The sequence below is a fragment of the Meles meles genome, chromosome 9 (assembly GCF_922984935.1).
Source record: "Meles meles chromosome 9, mMelMel3.1 paternal haplotype, whole genome shotgun sequence".
Classification (NCBI taxonomy): Eukaryota; Metazoa; Chordata; class Mammalia; order Carnivora; family Mustelidae; genus Meles; species Meles meles.
The window spans coordinates 112,436,949-112,456,707 of NC_060074.1; the positions used below are offsets into that span (position 1 = coordinate 112,436,949).

The 19,759-nt window shown below is 38.4% G+C and overlaps 1 protein-coding gene across 3 annotated transcripts in view; it reads right to left on the reverse strand.

Moving 5' to 3' along the window:
• Positions 1-18,200, reverse strand: part of IWS1 (interacts with SUPT6H, CTD assembly factor 1) — a 39,548-nt gene extending 21,348 nt beyond the window's left edge. For 2 of the 3 annotated variants that reach the window (XM_046019064.1, XM_046019062.1), the window contains exons 1-3: positions 17,884-18,200; positions 15,732-15,850; positions 220-1,366 (exon numbers count right to left, since the gene is read on the reverse strand). In XM_046019064.1, coding sequence (XP_045875020.1) covers positions 220-1,366; positions 15,732-15,850; positions 17,884-17,917 — 1,300 coding nt within the window. In that variant the 5' untranslated portion in view covers positions 17,918-18,200. The remainder of the gene's footprint in view (positions 1-219; positions 1,367-15,731; positions 15,851-17,883) is intronic. The other variant, XM_046019063.1, reaches the window with a different exon arrangement.
• Between the last annotated feature and the right edge of the window lie 1,559 nt (positions 18,201-19,759).

The following is a 19,759-nucleotide window of genomic DNA, read 5'->3' on the forward strand; positions in this document are numbered from 1 at the left end:
TTTGAACTAGTTAGATCTTAATACTCCTAGAACTAAAAGCAAATTTAATACTAAGATCAGCCACTGAAAACCAACCAAAACTGGTATCCTAGTAATATTTTAGAAGATCAAGTTGAATGAGAGAATATAGACCTAACATTTCAGAAATACAGTGCTTCACAGTTACAAGCTTGGACAATAATTAAAACTATGCACAAACAGTCCAAAACAATTCCTTACATGCTTTCTCTTCATCTTCACTATCAGAAAGCACAGCAGCTTTTCGCTTCGCTACTTTCTCCTCCTCCCCGACTTTTTCTTCATCTTCATCACTGTCAATTTTTGGCCTTTTGGGTTCTTCCTCCTCGCTGTCAGAACTCTGGATTCTTTTTCTGTCTACATGGCTATCTGAATGAAAGGAGTCATTCTGTATTTCTGTATCCTCTCTCTTATTCTCCCCATCACTATCATCATCTGACTCTGGCTTCTGTTTGTGTCTGGAGGCATCCTCAGTTTCAGAATCACTGGCAGGTCCCTTCTGAGGCTCTTCACTCTCAGAGTCACTGACTCGGGGCTTGGGAAGCTCCTCATTTTCTGAATCACTGGCCTGGTTCCTTGGGGGGTCCTCACTTTCCGAATCGCTAATCCGGGGTTTGGGAAGCTCATTTTCTGAGTCACTGGCTTGATGCCTTGGGGGACCCTCACTTTCTGAGTCACTGATACGGGGTTTGGGAAGCTCCTCATTTTCTGAGTCACTGGCTTGGTGCCTTGGTGGGTCCTCACTTTCTGAGTCACTGATACGGGGTTTGGGAAGCTCCTCATTTTCTGAGTCACTGGCCTGAATCCTCTGAGGCTCCTCACTTTCAGAGTCACTGACCCGAGGCTTAGGAAGCTCCTCACTTTCAGAATCACTAATTCGAGGTTTGGGAAGCTCCTCGTTTTCAGAATCACTGGCTTGGTGCTGTGGAGGTTCCTCACTTTCAGAGTCACTGATTTGAGGTTTTAAAGCGTCCTCTGTTTCAGAGTCACTGGCAGGACTTTTGGGGAGCTCTTCCATTTCTGAATCACTAGCAGGATGCTTCCTAATGTCTTCATTTTCTGAGTCACTTGCATGCCCATTAAGAAGTTCCTCATTTTCAGAGTCACTGACAGGTAACTTCCTGGTCTCCTCACTCTCGGAGTCACTCCCATGCTGATTAGTGTCCTCATTTTCAGAATCACTTGCAGGAGGCTCTGCATGCTCTTCAGATTCAGAGTCACTGTCCTTTTGCCTTTGAAGCTCCTCACTTTCAGAGTCACTGGCATTAAGATTTGAGGGGTCATCATTCTCAGAATCTGTCACATGGTGTCTTTTGTTGAGGCCATCCTCTCGATCACTAGGTTCATTCTGAAAAATTAAAGGTGAAAAAATTAGGAGAGTGCAAAAAAATGTTTGGTAGTGAAATGTTAAAATTTCTCAACAATTTTTTAAAACAAAGGAATATGCACACTTCAATATAAAATTGTTGTTCTATACTTATATGGAAACACCCCACCTTAAAGAAGATCATACACCTGTAAAATGGCTAACATGGTTTGGATTCCAAAATGGGAAAAGATAACCAAACTTCACCAAAACAAATCTGTAAAGCATACCCCCAGATAATTATATAATTATATACATCTTGAAGAGCTAGACTTTAAAAAAATAAACAAAAAACCAAAACTCTGCTGTTCTCACATAATTTTAGCTCCTAAATATATTTTTCAAAGAAATATAAGCAAACAGGTACTCAAGTTCTTTTTAAAAGAAACATTCTTGGGTTTTATAAAGTTAAAATTATTTTAAGGAAAGCAACTATGAAACTATAAGGCTAAATGATATACAGGACACATTCTCCTAAGCAAATCTAAACAAACAAGGAGAGGGATAGCTCACACATACTAAGTACCTATTATGAGCCTAATGTCTTGTCAGACTCTCTCCTGTTAGTTCATTTACTCCTCATAACAGTACTTTTCAAGGTAACAAAAGTGAGGCTTGGAGCAGTCTCAGTCATATATCTAATAACACTGAGACAAGAGTTTTAAGTTTTAGAGAAACTACAGTTTCTCTAAGAGTTTAAGTTTTAGAGAAACTACAGTTGACCCTTCAACAATGGAGGATCTCTAGGCGAACTGACCCCCCCCCCCCACACACAGTGGAAAGTCATGTATAACTACTAACTTCCAAAAACTTAACTACTAATTAGCCTCCTGTTGACTGGAAGCCTTACCAATAACATAAAATGTCAATTAACACATATTTTTTATGTTATACTATATTCTTATACACAATATTCTTAAAATATACTTTACTATATTATATTCTTACAATATAGTAAGATATTCTTACAATATATGCACTATACTATATTCTTACAATACTATATTCTAACAATAAAGCTAGAAAAAAGTCTTTTAAGAAAGTCATTAAGAAGAGAAAATACATTTATAGCACTGTATTTATTGAAAAAAAATCCAAATATAACCAGGCCTGCACAATTCAAAACCATACTGTTCAAGGGCCGACTATAAATGAAAGTGAGGAATAATTAATTCAACAAACTATGTGCAAGTGCTGGGAGTCAAGGCTGAACATGTTTCAATGCCTGATCCTAAGAAGCTGCTTTCTAGTAAGCCAGCCAAACATATCCTAACAACATAAACTAATATGCACTGTCATGAAAGTATGCATGTTATTTTGAAAGCCTACAGGAAGTGATCTATATGAGACGGAGCTATAAAAGGTGTGCAGACAACAGGTATTTGTAACTAGTCTGTTATAACAGAGTCAGAAAAAAAATTAACAAGATTATTGAGGAGGGAAGGTGGAATATACAGACACCAGCAGAGAAACTAAAGCAGGAGGCAAAAGGGAAAATAAAATTATAATTGGCTTTTGAATTGCTTTCCATGACATAGCCATAACGTAATTCTAACAGTATGTTCGTGTGTGGCTCAATTTATTTTCACTGCAAAGAACAGAAACCATCTCCAGCTATCTTCAGAAAAAATAATAATATTCCCAAAAATCAAAGTGGAATGAACAACTAAAGACTCAGAAAAGGTAGGAACCAAGTCAGCTCAGAGAGCTTAGAAAAGGGAACTCAAGGATCTTTCTACTAGAGCACTATCAATACCATGACTCACTCTAACCATGCTAAATTTCTGTGTCTAGGATCAAAAATTTTAAACTCCCAGGACAGATGATCTAATTGGCCACAGCAGTATCAGATGTCATGACTCAGTATTCACTGGGTTATACAGCCAGAGCACGGACAAAGCAGTGGGACCCACTGCCACAGAGGAAGAGAATCATGAACTAGACAGCCATTCCAAAACTTACCTGCTACACTCTACCCTGGATTTCTAGACACATCGTGTATACATTCTAAAACAAGCAACCATGGGGAACCTGGGTAGCTTAGTAGGTTAAGCATCTGCCTTCAGCTCAGGTCATGATCCCAGAGTCCTGGGATCAAGTCCCTTGTCCGGCTCCTGCTCAGCAGGGAGTCTGCTTCTCCCTCTCCCTTTGCCTCTCTCCTTTCCCCCAACCCCGGCTCCTGCTCGCTCTCTCTCTCTCTCAAATAAATAAATAAATAAATCTTTAAAAATAAATAAATAAGTAAATAAAATAAGCAACCATGACAAAGACATTACATATGGTCAGGACTGTGAAACTTAGGAATTCTCATTAATTTTTGAGGAGTTTCATTAAAACTGGGTATCTATCCATTATGTGTAATATGGTGAAGACAAAACGGTGAGAAATCACTGTAGTAAGAAAGTGCTAGTCAAGAGACTCAAGTTGGAGAATGCACTTAGGCAGTGACATCACAGAATTTAGGGAAGAAACATTAAAAATCATACAGTTACACTTAAAAGTTATCAAAACAACATTCAAAATTTTTAGGTTGGTTTCAACAATTGGTTTAAGTTGCAAACTTGAAAAATCCAAAATGCAGTTTCAAAAAAAGTCAGATATGAGTACAACAAATCAATTATAGAAACTGCCATTTAAATGCCATGTTCTTAATAATTTAAAAAAATCCCTAATTGTTAACTGTCAAAGAAATTGACCACTGAGGTTTCTTAGAATTTTTAAAAATGTCTATAATGCCTCATACCTCCCTCTTATAATCATTCACCTTGTAGATACAAATAAATACTGCTACCCATAATGAATCGTTTGGTCATTTGACTCAGCATACAAACAGAAACCACACTCCATATGGACAAGGGTCACAATACCCAAGCACAGAGGGGATTAACATCTAAAAATTACGAAGTAAATAATAAAACTGACAGAAAGCAATAAATCTCAAATAGAAATCCTCGTAAAGAATCAAACTTAGGATACTTGTTTCTTCCTTAACCATTAGAAGAGTCGAACAAAACTGTTGAACTTGCATACTAACCTACCATTATAAATTGGCAAAACATTCAATACTAAGTCACAAAGTTAAATGCCAAGAAGAAATTTCTACAGGAGATTTTCAAAAACATGTTTCACTGGACCTTAGCTCTAAAAGATGTGTCTGAAAACCTCATCTTGGGAGTTGTCAATACATACCATCTTTACCAGCATATGAAAGAATCTAAGAAATCCAGCAACAGAATTACACAATGCTATTATAGATAATGCTGCTTATCCAGTGTAGCTCCTGGAGTGGACTTTGAGAAACTCCAATTTTATAGCAAGCATACACATAATAAAATGAAGCTATATGTAAGTATCCATTGTCAAAAGATGGTTAACCTTAGGATCAGATAGTTAAAAACAAAAGCACTCCTGATGAGTAGAAGAAAGAGCAAACTGCACACAAAGCTTAAGAGTTCATAATAATTAGGGCGCCTGGGTGGCTCAGTGGGTTAAGCCTCTGCCTTCTGCTCAGGTCATGATCTCAGGATCCTGGGATGGAGACCTGCATCAGGCTCTCTGTTCAGCAGAGAGCCTGCTTCCCCCTCTCCCTCTGCTTGCCTCTCTGCCTACTTATGATCTGTCTCTCTCTGTCAAAAAAAAAAAAAAAAGAGTTCATAATAATGAAGCAAACTCCTACTCCTGCCTCCTATCTCTCCAGATTCATTTCTGCCCTCTCTCCAATATCAACCCTATGCACTGCACTAGCAGTTCCCAAACTTCCTACGTGCATTAGAATCATTTGGGGAGCTACTGGTGAAAAAGCACCAGATATTAATCCAGTAATTCTGAAGAAGAGGTCACAGAATCTGCATTTTGACATCTAATCCAAGTGATTCTAACCACACATTAAAATTCTATTGCAGACACATGGAACTACGTACTTCATTACCTCTATGCCTTTACAAATGTTGTTCCTTTTGCCTTGAGTATCTTTCCCCGACTTTGTCCTTTTCAAACCTTAAAACTGGGCAAAAATAGCCTCTTCCTAAAGGCTCTTCCATTTTCCTCTCTAGATAGAATGGATTGTGTGCAACTTAACTTTAAGACTTAACAACATAGACTCTAGAATCAGAAAGATCTTGGGTCCAAACCCTAGCTCAGCCACTTCCTATTCTGTCATCTAGGAAAATTTTCTTACCTTCTCTTAAGCCTCAGTGTTCTCAATCTCATGGAGTTAAGGATAGTACTAATACCTTAGAGGGATGTTTTGAGGATCAAATCAACGAAAAGTAGTTAGCACAGTGCCTGTGATCATTCAGTAGATGCTATTAGCCATTCAAAACAAAACACCTTATTAATTACAAAACATTAACCCTTCAAGACTCAGCTTAAACACATCATCTGAAAAGGCTGGGCCGATTAACCATTCCTTCCTTCATACCCCATAACATCTTGTACCTCTCCCTTACTGAAAGGTGATGTGAAATACACGGACGTTGAAATCAGAGACCACTTCTTAAAAAATGTATCTTTTACCTTTGGTATACAGAAGACACTTAAATTCACCAAAATGAAATACAACTCCGTAAGACAATGCTTAACAAAAAAGAACACAAAATAATGTTTTTCTCCTCAACCTGGCAGACTCAATGACAAAGCCTGAAACCTAACACAAAGAAAAGAAAATGTAAATGGAACCAAAGAACTGGTAAGAAATAGGGTAAACAAGGACAGCAGTACCAAAAAGAATATTCTAGCTACATCAGAGCAGGAAAACACTTTCCTTGGACAACCTCTGTGGAAAGATCCAAACAAGAGTAGCCTGCCACCTTTATGAAATTCAAAATGAGGCTGGGTTAATGGGACTGTCCCCAACTTCAAGAGCAGATGGATGTGCCCATTATGCTTTGCCTACAGTAAGAAGACAATGAGAAGCCAGGCTCCATTTACAAAGAACCCCTACATCAATAGTCCCACATACTATTTTCTTGTGTGAGACCCTTTTCAACCTTCTTCTACGCAGATGAATCTACAGGCTTCTGGATTTTAAAATACACATTTCCTTCAATGTATTTTCCATGGAACAAAAACCAGCTGACCATTAACCACAAAGCCAAGAAAATATTTTCTTGCTGTCCAAGAAAATATTCAAGTAAAGCAACAAAAATTAAAACTAGCAACTAGTAATAACCAGATCACATTTGTACTCAAATTGCTTTATTAAAAATGTGTGGCTTTGGTGGTAACTACTGAAAAAGATTTTTAAAAAAAATTTTCCCCTTTTCACTATCTGCCTAACCACAAAAGTTATGTGAAGATTCTGATTTTTCAACATGCTCTACAAAGAACAAATACATTTCATGAAAATCCCACTGTTTATATGTATATCCCTTTTAGGAACCTAGTCAGAAAGATGTAAGTCATAGTTTAATTCTATCAAACATTTGAAGAAGAATTAATACCAATCCTTCTCAAACTCTTCTAAAAAGCAGAAGGGGAGACTGAGGGAATACTTCCAAACTCATTTTATGAAGCCATCATTACTCAGATAACAAAACCAGACAAAGATACAACAAGAAAAGAAAATTATTGGGCAATATCTCTGACAAATTCAGCAGTACACCATGACTAAATGGTATTTATTCCAGTAATGCAAGGTAAGCTCAACAAATCAACCAACACTTTATACCACATTAACAAAATGAAAGCTAAAAATTATATGGTCATCTCAACAGATTCAGAAAAAGCATTTGACACAATCCAACATCCATTTATGATTAAAAAAAAAATAAAACCTCTCAACAAACTGGTAAAGAGGGAACATACTGGCATAATAAAGGCCATATGTGACTAGCCCATAGATGACATCATAGTCAGTGGGAGAGGTGAAAGTGTTTCCTCTAAGATCAGGAATGAGACAAGGATGTCCATTCTCAACACTTTTTTTCAACACAGTGGTGGCAGTCCTAGCCGCAGCAATTAGGCAAAAAAAAAAATAAATAAAAATAAAAGGCATCCAAATCAGGGAGGAAGAAGTAAAACTGTCAATATTTGCAGATGTCATGTCATACACAAAAGACCACCAAAAACTGTTAGAACTAATTAATGAGTTCAATAGTTTCAGGACACAAAATCAATATACAAAAATCTGTTGCATTTTATACACTAACAACAAAACTTTAAAAAAAGAAAATAATCTCATTAATATCAAAAAGAATAAAACACCCAAGAATAAACTTAACCAAGGGGTGAAAGAGAACTAGCCCAAGATGGCATAAGAGTAGGAGACCTTAGTTTCATCTGGTCCCAGGAATTCAGTTAGCTATCAAATCATCCTGAACACCCGTGAATGCAACTGGAGAGCTAAGAAAAGAATAGCTGCAACTCTACAAATAGAAAAGCAACCACTTTCTGCAAGGTAGGAGGTGCGGAAAAGTGAATCCTAAGCGATATATGGGAAGATAAATTATGGGGATGGGGGCCTCTGTAAGTGGCTACTCGAAAATGATATAGCAGTGGTGCGCAAAATCAGAACTTTCATAAGTCTGCTCTGGTAAGGGACTTCCCTGCCTGAAAGCTGCTCAGATGGCAAAGATTACACAGTTAGTCTATACTTTTATTGTATTTAACTTTATTTTTGTACATATTTAAGCTTTTCTTTACAATTTTGGGATCTAGTTTTCTTTCTTTCTTCCAAAGATTTTTATTTATTTATTTGACAGGGAAAGACACAGCGATAAAGGGAACACAAGCAGAAGAATGGGAGAGAGAGAAGCAGGCTCCCCGCAGAGCAGGACCCTGGGATCATGACCTGAGCCAAAGGCAGACACTTAACAACTGATCCACCCAGGCACCCCTGGGATCTAGTTTTCCAACAAACAGACCAAAATATCCAGGATCCAGTGTATTGCTCTATTTTGTTCACATGCCTAATTATATTCTCTCTTTCATTTATTCATTCATTCATTCATTCATTCATTTCCAGTTTTAGGTCTCTTCTGATTTGTTTAGGGTCTATTTCTCTGGGGTTGTTGTTGCCATTTAGAACTTTGTTCTCTTGCTCATCTAATCTTCTCTGGACAGAATGACAAGACAGAAAAACTCACCTCAAAAAAGAGAACTATGCAGAGTTCTGAATTCAAAGAGAATGAATGCCAGGGACCTAATCAGTCTAGATATAAGTAAGATATTGGAACTAGAGTTCAGAATGATTACAAAGATACTAGCTGGGCTTGAAAAAGGCACAAAAGACACTAGGGAATCCCTTTCTGGAGAAATAAAAGAACAAAAATCTAATCAAGTCGAAATAAAGGCTATTAATGAGATTTAATAAAAATGGAGGCTCTTGCTGCTACGATAAATGAGGCAGATGAGACAATTAGTGATAAAGATGAATAAATGATGGAGAATAAAGCAGCTGAGAAAAAGATAGACTACTGGATCATGAAAAGGGCAGAATTCAAGAGTTAAGCCATGCCATAAAGCTAAACAATATTAGAATAATTGGGATCCCAGAAGAGGAAAGAAACAGAGGGGCAGAAGATGTACTGGAAGAAATTATAGCAGAGAACTTCCCTAATCCAGTGAAGGAAATAGGCATTCAAGTCCAGGAGACACAGAGAACCCCCCCCCCCCACAAAATCAACAAAAATTGGTCAGTACCTTGACATATAATAATAAACTGACATAATAAATCGACATAATAAAAAGTGAAACTCGCAAACCTCAGAGACAAAGAGAAAATCCTGAAAGCAGCTCAGGACAAGAGGTCCATAACCAACAAGGGTAGAAACATTACACTGGCAGCAGACCTAGGCCAGAAACCTGGCAGGCTAAAAAGGACTAGCATGATTCAGGGTACTAAATGAGAAAAATATGTAGCCAAGAATACTTTATCCAGCAAGGAAGGGTTTCATTCAAACAGGAGAGATAAAAATCTTCCAGGACAAAAAGAAACTAAAGGAATTTGTGATCACTAAGCCAGCCATGCAAGTAATATTAAAAGGGATTCCTCTGGGGAGCCTGGGTGGTTCAGTGGGTTAAGACTCTGCCCTTAGCTCAGGTCATGGTCTCAGGGTCCTGGGATTGAAACCCTCATCAGGTCTCTGCTCAGCAGGGAGCCTGCTTCCCCTCTCTCTCTGCCTGCCTCTCTGCCTACTTGTGATCTCTATCAAATAAATTAAAAAATCTTTAAAAAATAAAAAGGGATCCTTTAAGGGAAGAAAGCATCCAAAAGTAACACAGGCCAGAAAGAAACAGAAACAATATACAGAAACAGTGACTTTACAGGTAGTAATACAATGGCCCTAAATTCATATCTTTCAATAGTTACTCTGAATGTAAATGGACTAAATTGCCCAATCAAAAGACACAGGGTATCATATTCGATAAAAAAGTAAGACCCGGGGCGCCTGGGTGGCTCAGCGGGTTAAAGCCTCTGCCTTCGGCTCAGGTCATGATCCCAGGGTCCTGGGATCGAGCCCCACATCGGGCTCTCTGCTTGGCTGGGAGCCTGCTTCCTCCTCTCTCTCTCTCTGCCTGCCGTTCTGCCTACTTGCCTACTTGTAATCTCTATCTGTCAAATAAATAAATCTTTAAAAAAAAAAAAAAAAAAAAGTAAGACCCATTTATATGCTATCTGCAATAGACTCATTTTAGGCCCAGATTTAAAGCAAGAGAGTGGAAAACAATTTATCATGCCAATGATCATCAAAAGAAAGCTGGGGTGGCAATCCTTATATCAGACAAATTAGATTTTAAACCAAAGACTGGAATAAGAGATAAGACTATAGAAAACACATATTAAAATGGCAGACTGCAACTCTTCTCAAAAAACATTAGATTGTGAATGGATTAAACAAGTTGATCAAGAGACAGAAACCAGAGGGGCTCCTGGGTAGCTCAGTCAGTTAAACATCCGACTCCTGATTTCAACTCAGGTCATGATCTCAGGGTTGTTAAGACTGAGCCCTGCTTTGGGCTCTGCACTGTGCCTGAAGCCTGCTCAAGATTCTCTCTCTCCTCCCTCTGCCTCTCCCCACTCAAAAAAAAGACAGAAATCAGGTTAAAAATATATATATATCCAACAATACGTTGACTACAGGAGACACACTGTGGCTTCAAAGACAGGTTATATATTCTTCTCAACTGCACATGAAACATTCTTCAGGACAGACCATACACTAGGCCGTAAAACAAACCTCAATAAATTTAAAACAACAGATATTATACAAAGCATATTCTCAGGCCATAATGCAATTAATTAGAATAGGAAAATGGTAACAATCTGAATATGAAATTAATAAGAGAATGCCACTTGCTAAGCATCAAAGAGAAAAACATAGGAATAAATTTAAAATACAAATGCAGCATTTCTACACTGAAAATTACAATGCACGGTTGAAAGAAACTGAAGACCTAAATAAATGAATAGATACCCTATATTCATGGGTCAGTAGCTTTTTGCATTCTTAAGATGATGACACTACCCAAACTCATCTATAGATTCACTGCAATCCCTACTAGGATCCCAGCTAACTTCCTTGCAGGAATGGACAAGGTGATTCTAAAATACGTATGTAGTTGCAAGGGACCCAGAAGAGGTAAAACAATGTTGGAAAAGAACAAAGGAGCACTCACACTCCTTAATATCAAAACTTACTCAAGGTACTATGGCACTGGTGTATATACAGACACAAACAGTAATCAATTAGAACAGAGGATACAGAAATAAACCATTACACCTATGTCCAACTGATTTCTGACAAGGAGCCAAGACCATTCAATGAGGAAAGAAAAATCTCTTCAACAAATGGCGCTGACACAACTAGATATCCACAAACAAAAGAATGGAACTGGACCCTTACCAGTTTTATTACCTCACAGTATATACAAAAATTAACCCAAAATGAGCCGAAAATTATAAATATAAGAGCTAAAATGATGAAACTCTTAAAATAAAACACAGGGGTAAATCTTCAAGACCTTCGATTTGGTGAGGAATTCTTAGACATGCCACTAAAAGTACAAACACCAAAAGGAAAAAAAAATAGATAAATTGAACTTCATTAAAATTAGAAACTTTTTTGTGTCAAAAAGTCATTAAAGTCAAAAGATAACTCATGTAATACGAGAAAATATTTGCAAATCAGTCATCTAATAAGGAACTTGTATCCATACTATTTAAAGCACTCTTAAAAGTCTATAATTAAGAAAGACAAATTGTCCAATTAAAAAATGAACAAGGGATCTGAATGGACATTTCTCCCAAGAAGTTACACAAATGGCCAATACCTATATAAGTGTAACAAACATCATTACTCATCAGGGAAATGCAAATCAAAACCATAATGAGATACTACTGCATACCCACTAAGATGTCTATGATCAAAGAGTCAGGTAATAACAAGAGTTGGTAAGGATATAGAGAAATCAGAACCTTCATATACTACTAGTGGGAATGTAAAATGATACAGCCATGTGGAAAACAGCCTGAGAGTTCCTCAAACATTTAAGAATAATGTTACCGGGACACCTGGGTGGTTCAGTGGGTTAAGCCTCTGCCTTCAGCTCAGATCATGATCTCAGTGTCCTGGGACTGAGTCCCGCATCAGTCTCTCTGCACAGCGGGGAGCCTGCTCCCCCTACCCCACCCGCCTGCCTCTCTGCCTACCTGTGATCTCTGTCTGTCGAATAAAGAAAGAAAATTCTTAAAAAAAAAAAAAAATGTTACCATATGAGTCAGTAACTCCACTCCTAGGCACATATCCAAGAGAAGTAACGTACAAAAACTTCTATGTAAATGTTTTAGAAGCATTTCTTATAACAGCCAAAAGGTAAAAACTTAAATCTTCATCAACTGACAAATGGATAAACAAATGTAGTTTATCCATACAATGGAATATTACCACAAAAAAGGAATAAGTAGCAATATATGCTACAACATACATGGGTATGGTGTATACATATATCCAACATACACGGTTTACAATGAATAAACCTTGAAAACATTAAGTGAAAGAACCAGTCACAACTGACCGCACATTATGTAACTCCATTCATATGGAATGTGCAGAAGGATGGGAAGGGAGGAGGGGTCTGAGTGATAAGCAGGTAATAGCTAAAAGGTCTCTTTTTGAAGTGACGAAAATATTCTAAAACTGACTATGGTGACTACTGTGAATATACTAAGGACAACTGAACTGCACATTTTAAATGGGTGAATTGTAGGGCATGCAAGTTTATCTCAATAAAGCAGTTTTAAAAAAAAGACTGATAATTTTTAAGATCAGATGATGGAGAAAAATCCATAATGAACAAAATATCAAGATTTTAAAAATACGGTATTATTTTTCCTTTTGTCTCAGGCTCCAATATGGACCAGCAAAGCACTGTTACTTATCTTGATGTTCATTATCTTATATTTTTATATTAATTTTATTTTAAAAAATATTACCTTGAGTTTTTTCAACTTTCCTTACAGCTCTAAACAAATAAACATAGAGTGAATACCATAAGTGAAATGAATTTTTTCAAAAACCAGCCTAAAATCTAAAATGCAAATGGGAAAAACCTTTTTGTACTATTGGAGAACCATGTTTTGAGTTCCATCTTGTGGCAGGCAAAATTATGCCTCTCCAAAAGATGTCCACATCCTAATCCCCGAACTTGTGCTTGTTAACTTTACATGCAAAAGGGGCTGTGCAGATGTAATGAAGGAACCTGAGATAAGGAGACTTTCCTGGATTATCTGAGTAGGCCCAATATAACTACAAAGGTCCTTAGAAAAGGGAGGCAGGAGGTTCTCAGAGAAATGTAGATGTGACCGCAGAGGTCAGAGAGATTTGAAGATGCTACAGTGCAGACACTGATGATGAAGGAACCACGAGCCAACGAATGCAACTAATCTACAGAGCTGGAGAAGGCAAGGAAATGGATTCTCCCTTAGAGAAGAAACATGGCCCTGGTAATACCTTGATTTTAACCCATTAACCCCTTGAGACCCATTTTAGCCTTCTGGTCTCCAGAATTATAAATCTCTTTTAAGCCATCAGATCTGTGTCAAATTGTTATGGCAGCAATCGGAAACTAATACATATCTTTTTAGGTTTGGGGCATGTCATCTACACTGTTCAGTTTAATACAATCATACTCTTTTAACATCCCACTGTCTTCTAGAAAATATTTTTCATATGAAAACGATCCAAAAGAAGCCACTTCCAAAGAAGCCACTTTAAAGAGCCAAAGGAGTATAAATGCAGAACTCAACACTTAATAAAGGTAAAATTGGCACTCTCAAACTATAACCTAGTCGTTTAAAAATTTGGGATAATCCTCCTGAAAGGGATTATCTATGGAAAGAACAAAAATACACTCATGTCAGACTTCATTTTTAATACCTAGACACTCTAAAGGTCAAAAGTCAGGAAAGTGTTGAACAATTAATGGTGCCTCTATTTTAAGAAATATCATGTTGTCTTAAAAATTATGCTTAGTTAAAAAAAAAAATTATGCTTAGTGAGAATCCTTAACGACACAGGGAAATTCTTAGGTATAATCATAAGTGAACAGATAAAAAATATTATATAAATACAAAATATATACAGTAAAACCTCAAGTAACTTAAAATGCACATACATTATATATATGAGAAAATAAAAATGCAGGACAAATAATATAAAAAGTTAACAGTCATTTCTGTGACAACTGTATGCTGATTTTAATTTTCTTCTTTAAGTTTTCAATAGTTTCCAAATTTTCAGCATGCACATTTATTTAGAATCCACCTCATTACAAAATAGTTGAAGATGCCTAAAAGTAAGCCTACAATACATTTACAATTGAATGATGAAGCCCTGAGTCAATTATCTTATCCTACTTTCCAAAGTGGAAATTTTAATAAAGCTCCACACACAAATAAACTGTAATAACAGTTTAATAACATTACACTATGAGATAATTTCTATCTATTGGTTGTTATTAGGATTTAGTCTAAATACTTAAGAGCATACCAAAAACTGAGTGGCAACAAAATAACTAAAAGATAAGCCTTTCTCCCAGTTCATTTAGCCTCCAATCTCATGTGCCCTCTGCTTTCTCCCCTCTTGCCACACTCCTTGGTGTTCCTTGAACAAACTAAGCACAAGCACAACTTAGGGTCTTTGTCTGGGATAGTGTGTATGTGTGTGTGTATATGTGTTCCTCTACACATCCACATGGCTATTCCTTTATTTCCCTTCACGTCTTGATCAAAAGTCACTTTCTTAATAAAGTCTATGTGCATCTCCCTATTTAACAGAGCCTGCCCTCTATTCTGTCACCCTCCATCCTTTCTAACTTTCTTCTTTCTGCACAGCAATTAACTCCTAACAAACGACACAATTTTTAAAAAATACTGTTTAATGTCTTTCTCCCCCTTTTGAAAAATAAATCCAAGCAGAGAAGCATTTTGGTGACGGTGAGACCTCATTTAGTCCTGGATACTTCAAAAGAACCTGACACATAGCAGATGCTCAATAAATATTTGCTGGATGTCTAAGTACACTCATGACATATGTAAGGACAAAATCAATAACACAATCTCTAATAACTGTATTTACTATTTAAAATCGGACAATCTTCTGTTCCTGTGTAATCAAACAAAATATATGGTACATGAATTTCTTAAAAGAAAATCTCATCATCTTTATCATTCCTATGGGTTTTAGTTTGTTTACCAAAAACATATACCTGAATTATTTAAAAATGTCCCAATTTTATTTTGTTAACACTGTGTAGTACAGACTGTGTAACCAGGGAAGCAAATTAAATAATTTTTAAAATGTTTATTAGGCCAAATATGTTGAGATGCTGTACACAAGATCCAACACTACTCTGTACTGTTAATTAAAAATAGCTTTTTAAATTCTATTTTCTGCCATTACATACATTATATACACTGGATAGTTCAGGTTGAGAAAGTCAAATCCTGGTAAGAATTCTGATAGGTGATAAATCCCGTAACTTTCTATCCTAATTGCTATTTCTTCAGCTTGCAAATGCTCATTGCCTCTTTCAGACATTATTTTGGGAATGGGGAGGTCTACTCAAATACCAAAAGGCCTGGCCCATTTTGTGAATCAATATGAACATATGAGAACTGTCTACTATCTGAAGAGGGCCCCAACCTGAAATTCTTTCCCTGTGATTTCCTAAGAAACCAGGCTATCCCTGTTTATTTTTTAAAGCAGTTCTCTATTAATTTAAAATGCTTTACTCCCAGGGTTTGAAGCCTACACCATGTGACAGGATCTCTACAACTCCTACATAAAAAACATGTCTCACAGAATGCAAGGGAAAAGCCTCCCCAAAGATGTTGTTTAGCCAATACCTCTGAATGACGTTCTACACTTCCAGTGTCTGATCCAGAGTGTTGCTCATTTACATCATCCTCAACGTCTGACCCTGAATCCCGTTCATCCTGTACTGGGGTAGCGCCACCATCATCTGCTTAAAAATAAAACAAAAACCCACTTAAGGTGTAAGATGGATGACATCTACAACTGAAATGAACACAATGAATCAAGAATAATGTAAGAGCAAAGGTTACCACAGATGAAGCATGACTAATGATGCTAATGTCGTGAATAAGACAACACTATAACGCTTATATATAAATACCAACCATCAGAACATGTATTGTGACATATGTGGCAGCAAAAAATACGTCATAAAAGAAATGTGAAGCTTAAGAAACATCACTAAGGATGAAATCAACAACCTCTAAATCATAGTGTGCTCTTTAACTCCTTCAACCTTATGTTAAAACCTGAGTCTATTCTCTCCACAGGATTTACTTACCACCTTCTAATGTACTACATGACTTACCAAGTTTTTTGTTTAATATGGGTCTTTCCTCACTTGAATGAAAGGGCCAAAAGAGCAAAGATTTTGGTTCACTGCTGATTCCCTGGAGCCAGAACAGTGCCTGGTACAGCACAGTAAATATTTGTTTATGAATGCAGAGCACAGGAACTCCAGTACAGAAAGAGTATAAACTCCTTAAAGCATATACTGGACTGTTACAAAATGGTAAAAATGAATTGCTACCTACCTTTAACCGATACTTTAAAAATATGAAGTAAAATTGTATCGTGAGAGGGATTTAGGGCTGTTGGAGGATATGGGAAGACTTGGTTAGAAGTTTAGTAAAAATAAATGAAATTTTAAAAATGAAGCAGCCAACTAGAGGAAAACCAAAAAGTTTAAGAATGAAATCACTACCATACTAAGGAGCTACTCTACTCAGCTGAGAAGTAAAGAATATTTATACAGTCAAATTACAAATAATTTTGAAATGTAACAAATAATTATGCTGCAACAGTATGTATGGGGGGAAAGGGCACATAAGAGGCTAAAATGCTGTCCTAACACAAAGGGAATCATTATGGAATGCCTAAAAATATGCAATAAGAGCATAAATTAAGAATATGAAAGTAAATATCAAAAAACCGCAAAAAGAATGAAAAGTCAGCGAACTGTTATTTTTTCAAGTCTTCCAGCACTTAACCCATAGACATGTATTACATATAAGTATTTGTTTGAAAAATGATTTAATAATTTAGAAAGAACTGAAAACTATGTTGAAAATATCAAGCAAACTTTCTAGGCAAAACATCAGGGCATGCCTGGAAACGCGTTCTGTGGTCATCACTATTCGCTATCATACAGCGAATCGAAGTGAACTCAAAACAGAAAAGAGATTAACATTCAGACATTTAGACACCCCTGACAGGTAATATTTCACAGGACTAGGGCACAAAGTGAAAAGGAAACGGTAAGGTTCTTCCCCACTAGGACATGACTTATTCGTCCTTGTATCTCCGGTGCCTAGTACGGTGTTAGAAGGGGGCGCTCAGTGTTTGGGGAATAAACAGGAAACAAAGAAGATCAAACTTCAGTGAGGAGAAAGAGGAAAGGTCTCAAGGTGAAGGAAAAGTACAAAATCACCAGTAAGTGCCAGAAATACACGCCTTACTCTAAAATATTTATACAACTCAAACGAGGGTCCTACGTTTTCTTTACCAGGAAACCACTGTTGCAGGCGAGATTAAACCATCCCCAACTCAGTGTGAAAAGTCTAGGAAAGATCCCGCACCCCCTACTGAACGCTCCCTTGAATTCTCGCAAAAGACTTGCAACTCCAGGAAAAAAGAAAAAAATCCGTAACAGGAGAGAACTTCCCTAGGACTTTGCACATAGAAGCGCTTAATAAATGAAGTAAGTGGTTTCCCAGTTTCAGCAAAAAACTTGCCAATTCAGAAGACGGCTCTCCGTCTAAAATCCCCTCTCCAAGGTTCTAACTTCCGGGCCGCAGCCGGCCGGCTGGCTCTTCGCGCGCCGCTTCACAGCCCACCGCGGACCGAGTCGGGGGAGGGAACGTCTCCGCGGCCTCCTTCCCCTACCCCGCGAGGGTGAGAGGCCAAGCCCCACTGAATAACTGCTCCGCCCCGCAAGCCCTGTCCCCCAAGTTCCTGCCCCACCTGACTGGTCGCCGCTGTAATATTCCGAATCCATGGCAGGCGGGCTCTCGGCGGGGAGTGTCCGTGCCCCGCGCCGCCCCCGTCACCTCCTTCCCGGCGATGTGACCCCCGATGGCGCGGCCCGATGCTCAGGGGCTCCTGCTCGACTAGAGGGTTTCGGGGGTGCGTAGCATAAAACGGCAGCAGCGGCGGGCACAAACACTTCGACCTAAAAGCCCCGGCACAAGAAGCCGTACCGGGTAGGCGGGCAGGCGTGTAGATCCGCGCTCTACTTCCCAGAAGCACCTCTGGGGCCAAAATGGCGTCTGCCCACGACCCTCAAAGGAATGCAGCGCGCAGGCGCTATCTCCTATCATCTGGCCAATCAGAAGATGCAACGGTAATGACGCACAGCGTGGCCGGAAAAGAGACTACTGGGTAAATTGAGCGGGAGCTCCAGCTTCAGTTAAATACTTTCCTTTGGAGGAGGCAGTTATGTTCCCCACGGAGATGACAACGTTCATTTATTGGTTCTCTGCCCGTGCTCCTTGTTTGAGAATCTTCTTGAGTTATGCTTCTGGAAAATGAAGACGCGCTATAACAACATTTTCATTATAGGGCAAATTAAGTATGCTTCCCGTCATGCAGCGAGGCACTTGATTCCCGCCCTTAGTACGGGACGGAAGTGGTGCACTGCTCTCTGGGACTTGTAGTTCGAAGTTTCAGCAACTGCGGCGAGCTACTAACCCGCGTGATTTGATTGAAAGAGCTTCCTGTCAAGGCGTTTTTCTTCCTTTTTTTTTAATCGTCTAAAAATAACAACTTGAAGCGCCTGGGTGAATAGTGGGTTAAGTGTTATACTGTTTCGGCTCAGGTCTTGAAAGGTGAGTTCAAGCCCCACCTTGGGGCTGTGGGTTCACGCCCCGGCGTGGAGCGTGCTTAAAAATAATGACTTAACTCCCATCTTAAGAAGCCATTTGGTCAATAATACGAAGTACAAGTTTCCACTTCCAAAGGGGCCCCCTGATGAAAAACATTATTAAACTTTACTTGAGCCCCATGCCCTTGGTGAAGAGCAATGGTTAAACCTCCTGACCTATCAGGTATCTTTGAAGGGCTTTCTGTAAAGAACCACCCTTCCGCCTAAATAAAACTCACTCTCCATCTTTCATGGCCCTTTTGTTAGCCTGTAACAAGACCAGGCAAAGAAGACCTTTCCGTTGTGTCTGAGCCTGCTTTTAAGGGCCACTCACCCTGCAACTTCCTGTTCTTTGTTTCATGAATTATTGGCTGAGATTAAAAGTCTGCCCTCCACACTGAGGAGCTAGACACAAATAAACATTTTCTGTTCACCTGACTGAAACTTCTGACTGCAAATCTCCCGCTCTTCTCCCTATGAAAGTCTAAGGCAAAAAATAATCTGGATAGGCACTCTGATCTTCCTATCCGGAGTGCTCTCCCTATTACAATCTAAATAAAATCCATTTCCTTACTTGTTTGCTTTTGTCTCAAAGTGGAAAATGTTCTTGCCTTTTGATTAGAGGAGGGCCAGTAGAGGTAAACAAAGATTCCCCAGCATGTATAGACCTGCATACATTGGGCCTTTTGTTAGCAAAACATAGACTGGATTTCCAGGTATGTCTAGCCTGTTGTAAGGCCTCATTTAGTGCCCTGGGAAGTCCACCTCCTACCTTGGGCCTGAGAGACATGGATTCTCTGATGCCATCTCTGATGTAAATTCTCAAAGTGCCCTTAGTCAAGACACATCCCTGCTTTGATATTCCTTGAAACGTTTCTTAGCCGGTCAGAATATGCTGGCAGAACCCAGTTCTGCGTTCCAGAAATGGACATGGGAAGGGAAGGAAGAGAGAGGGGTGGTTTCTCTCTAGAAATTATC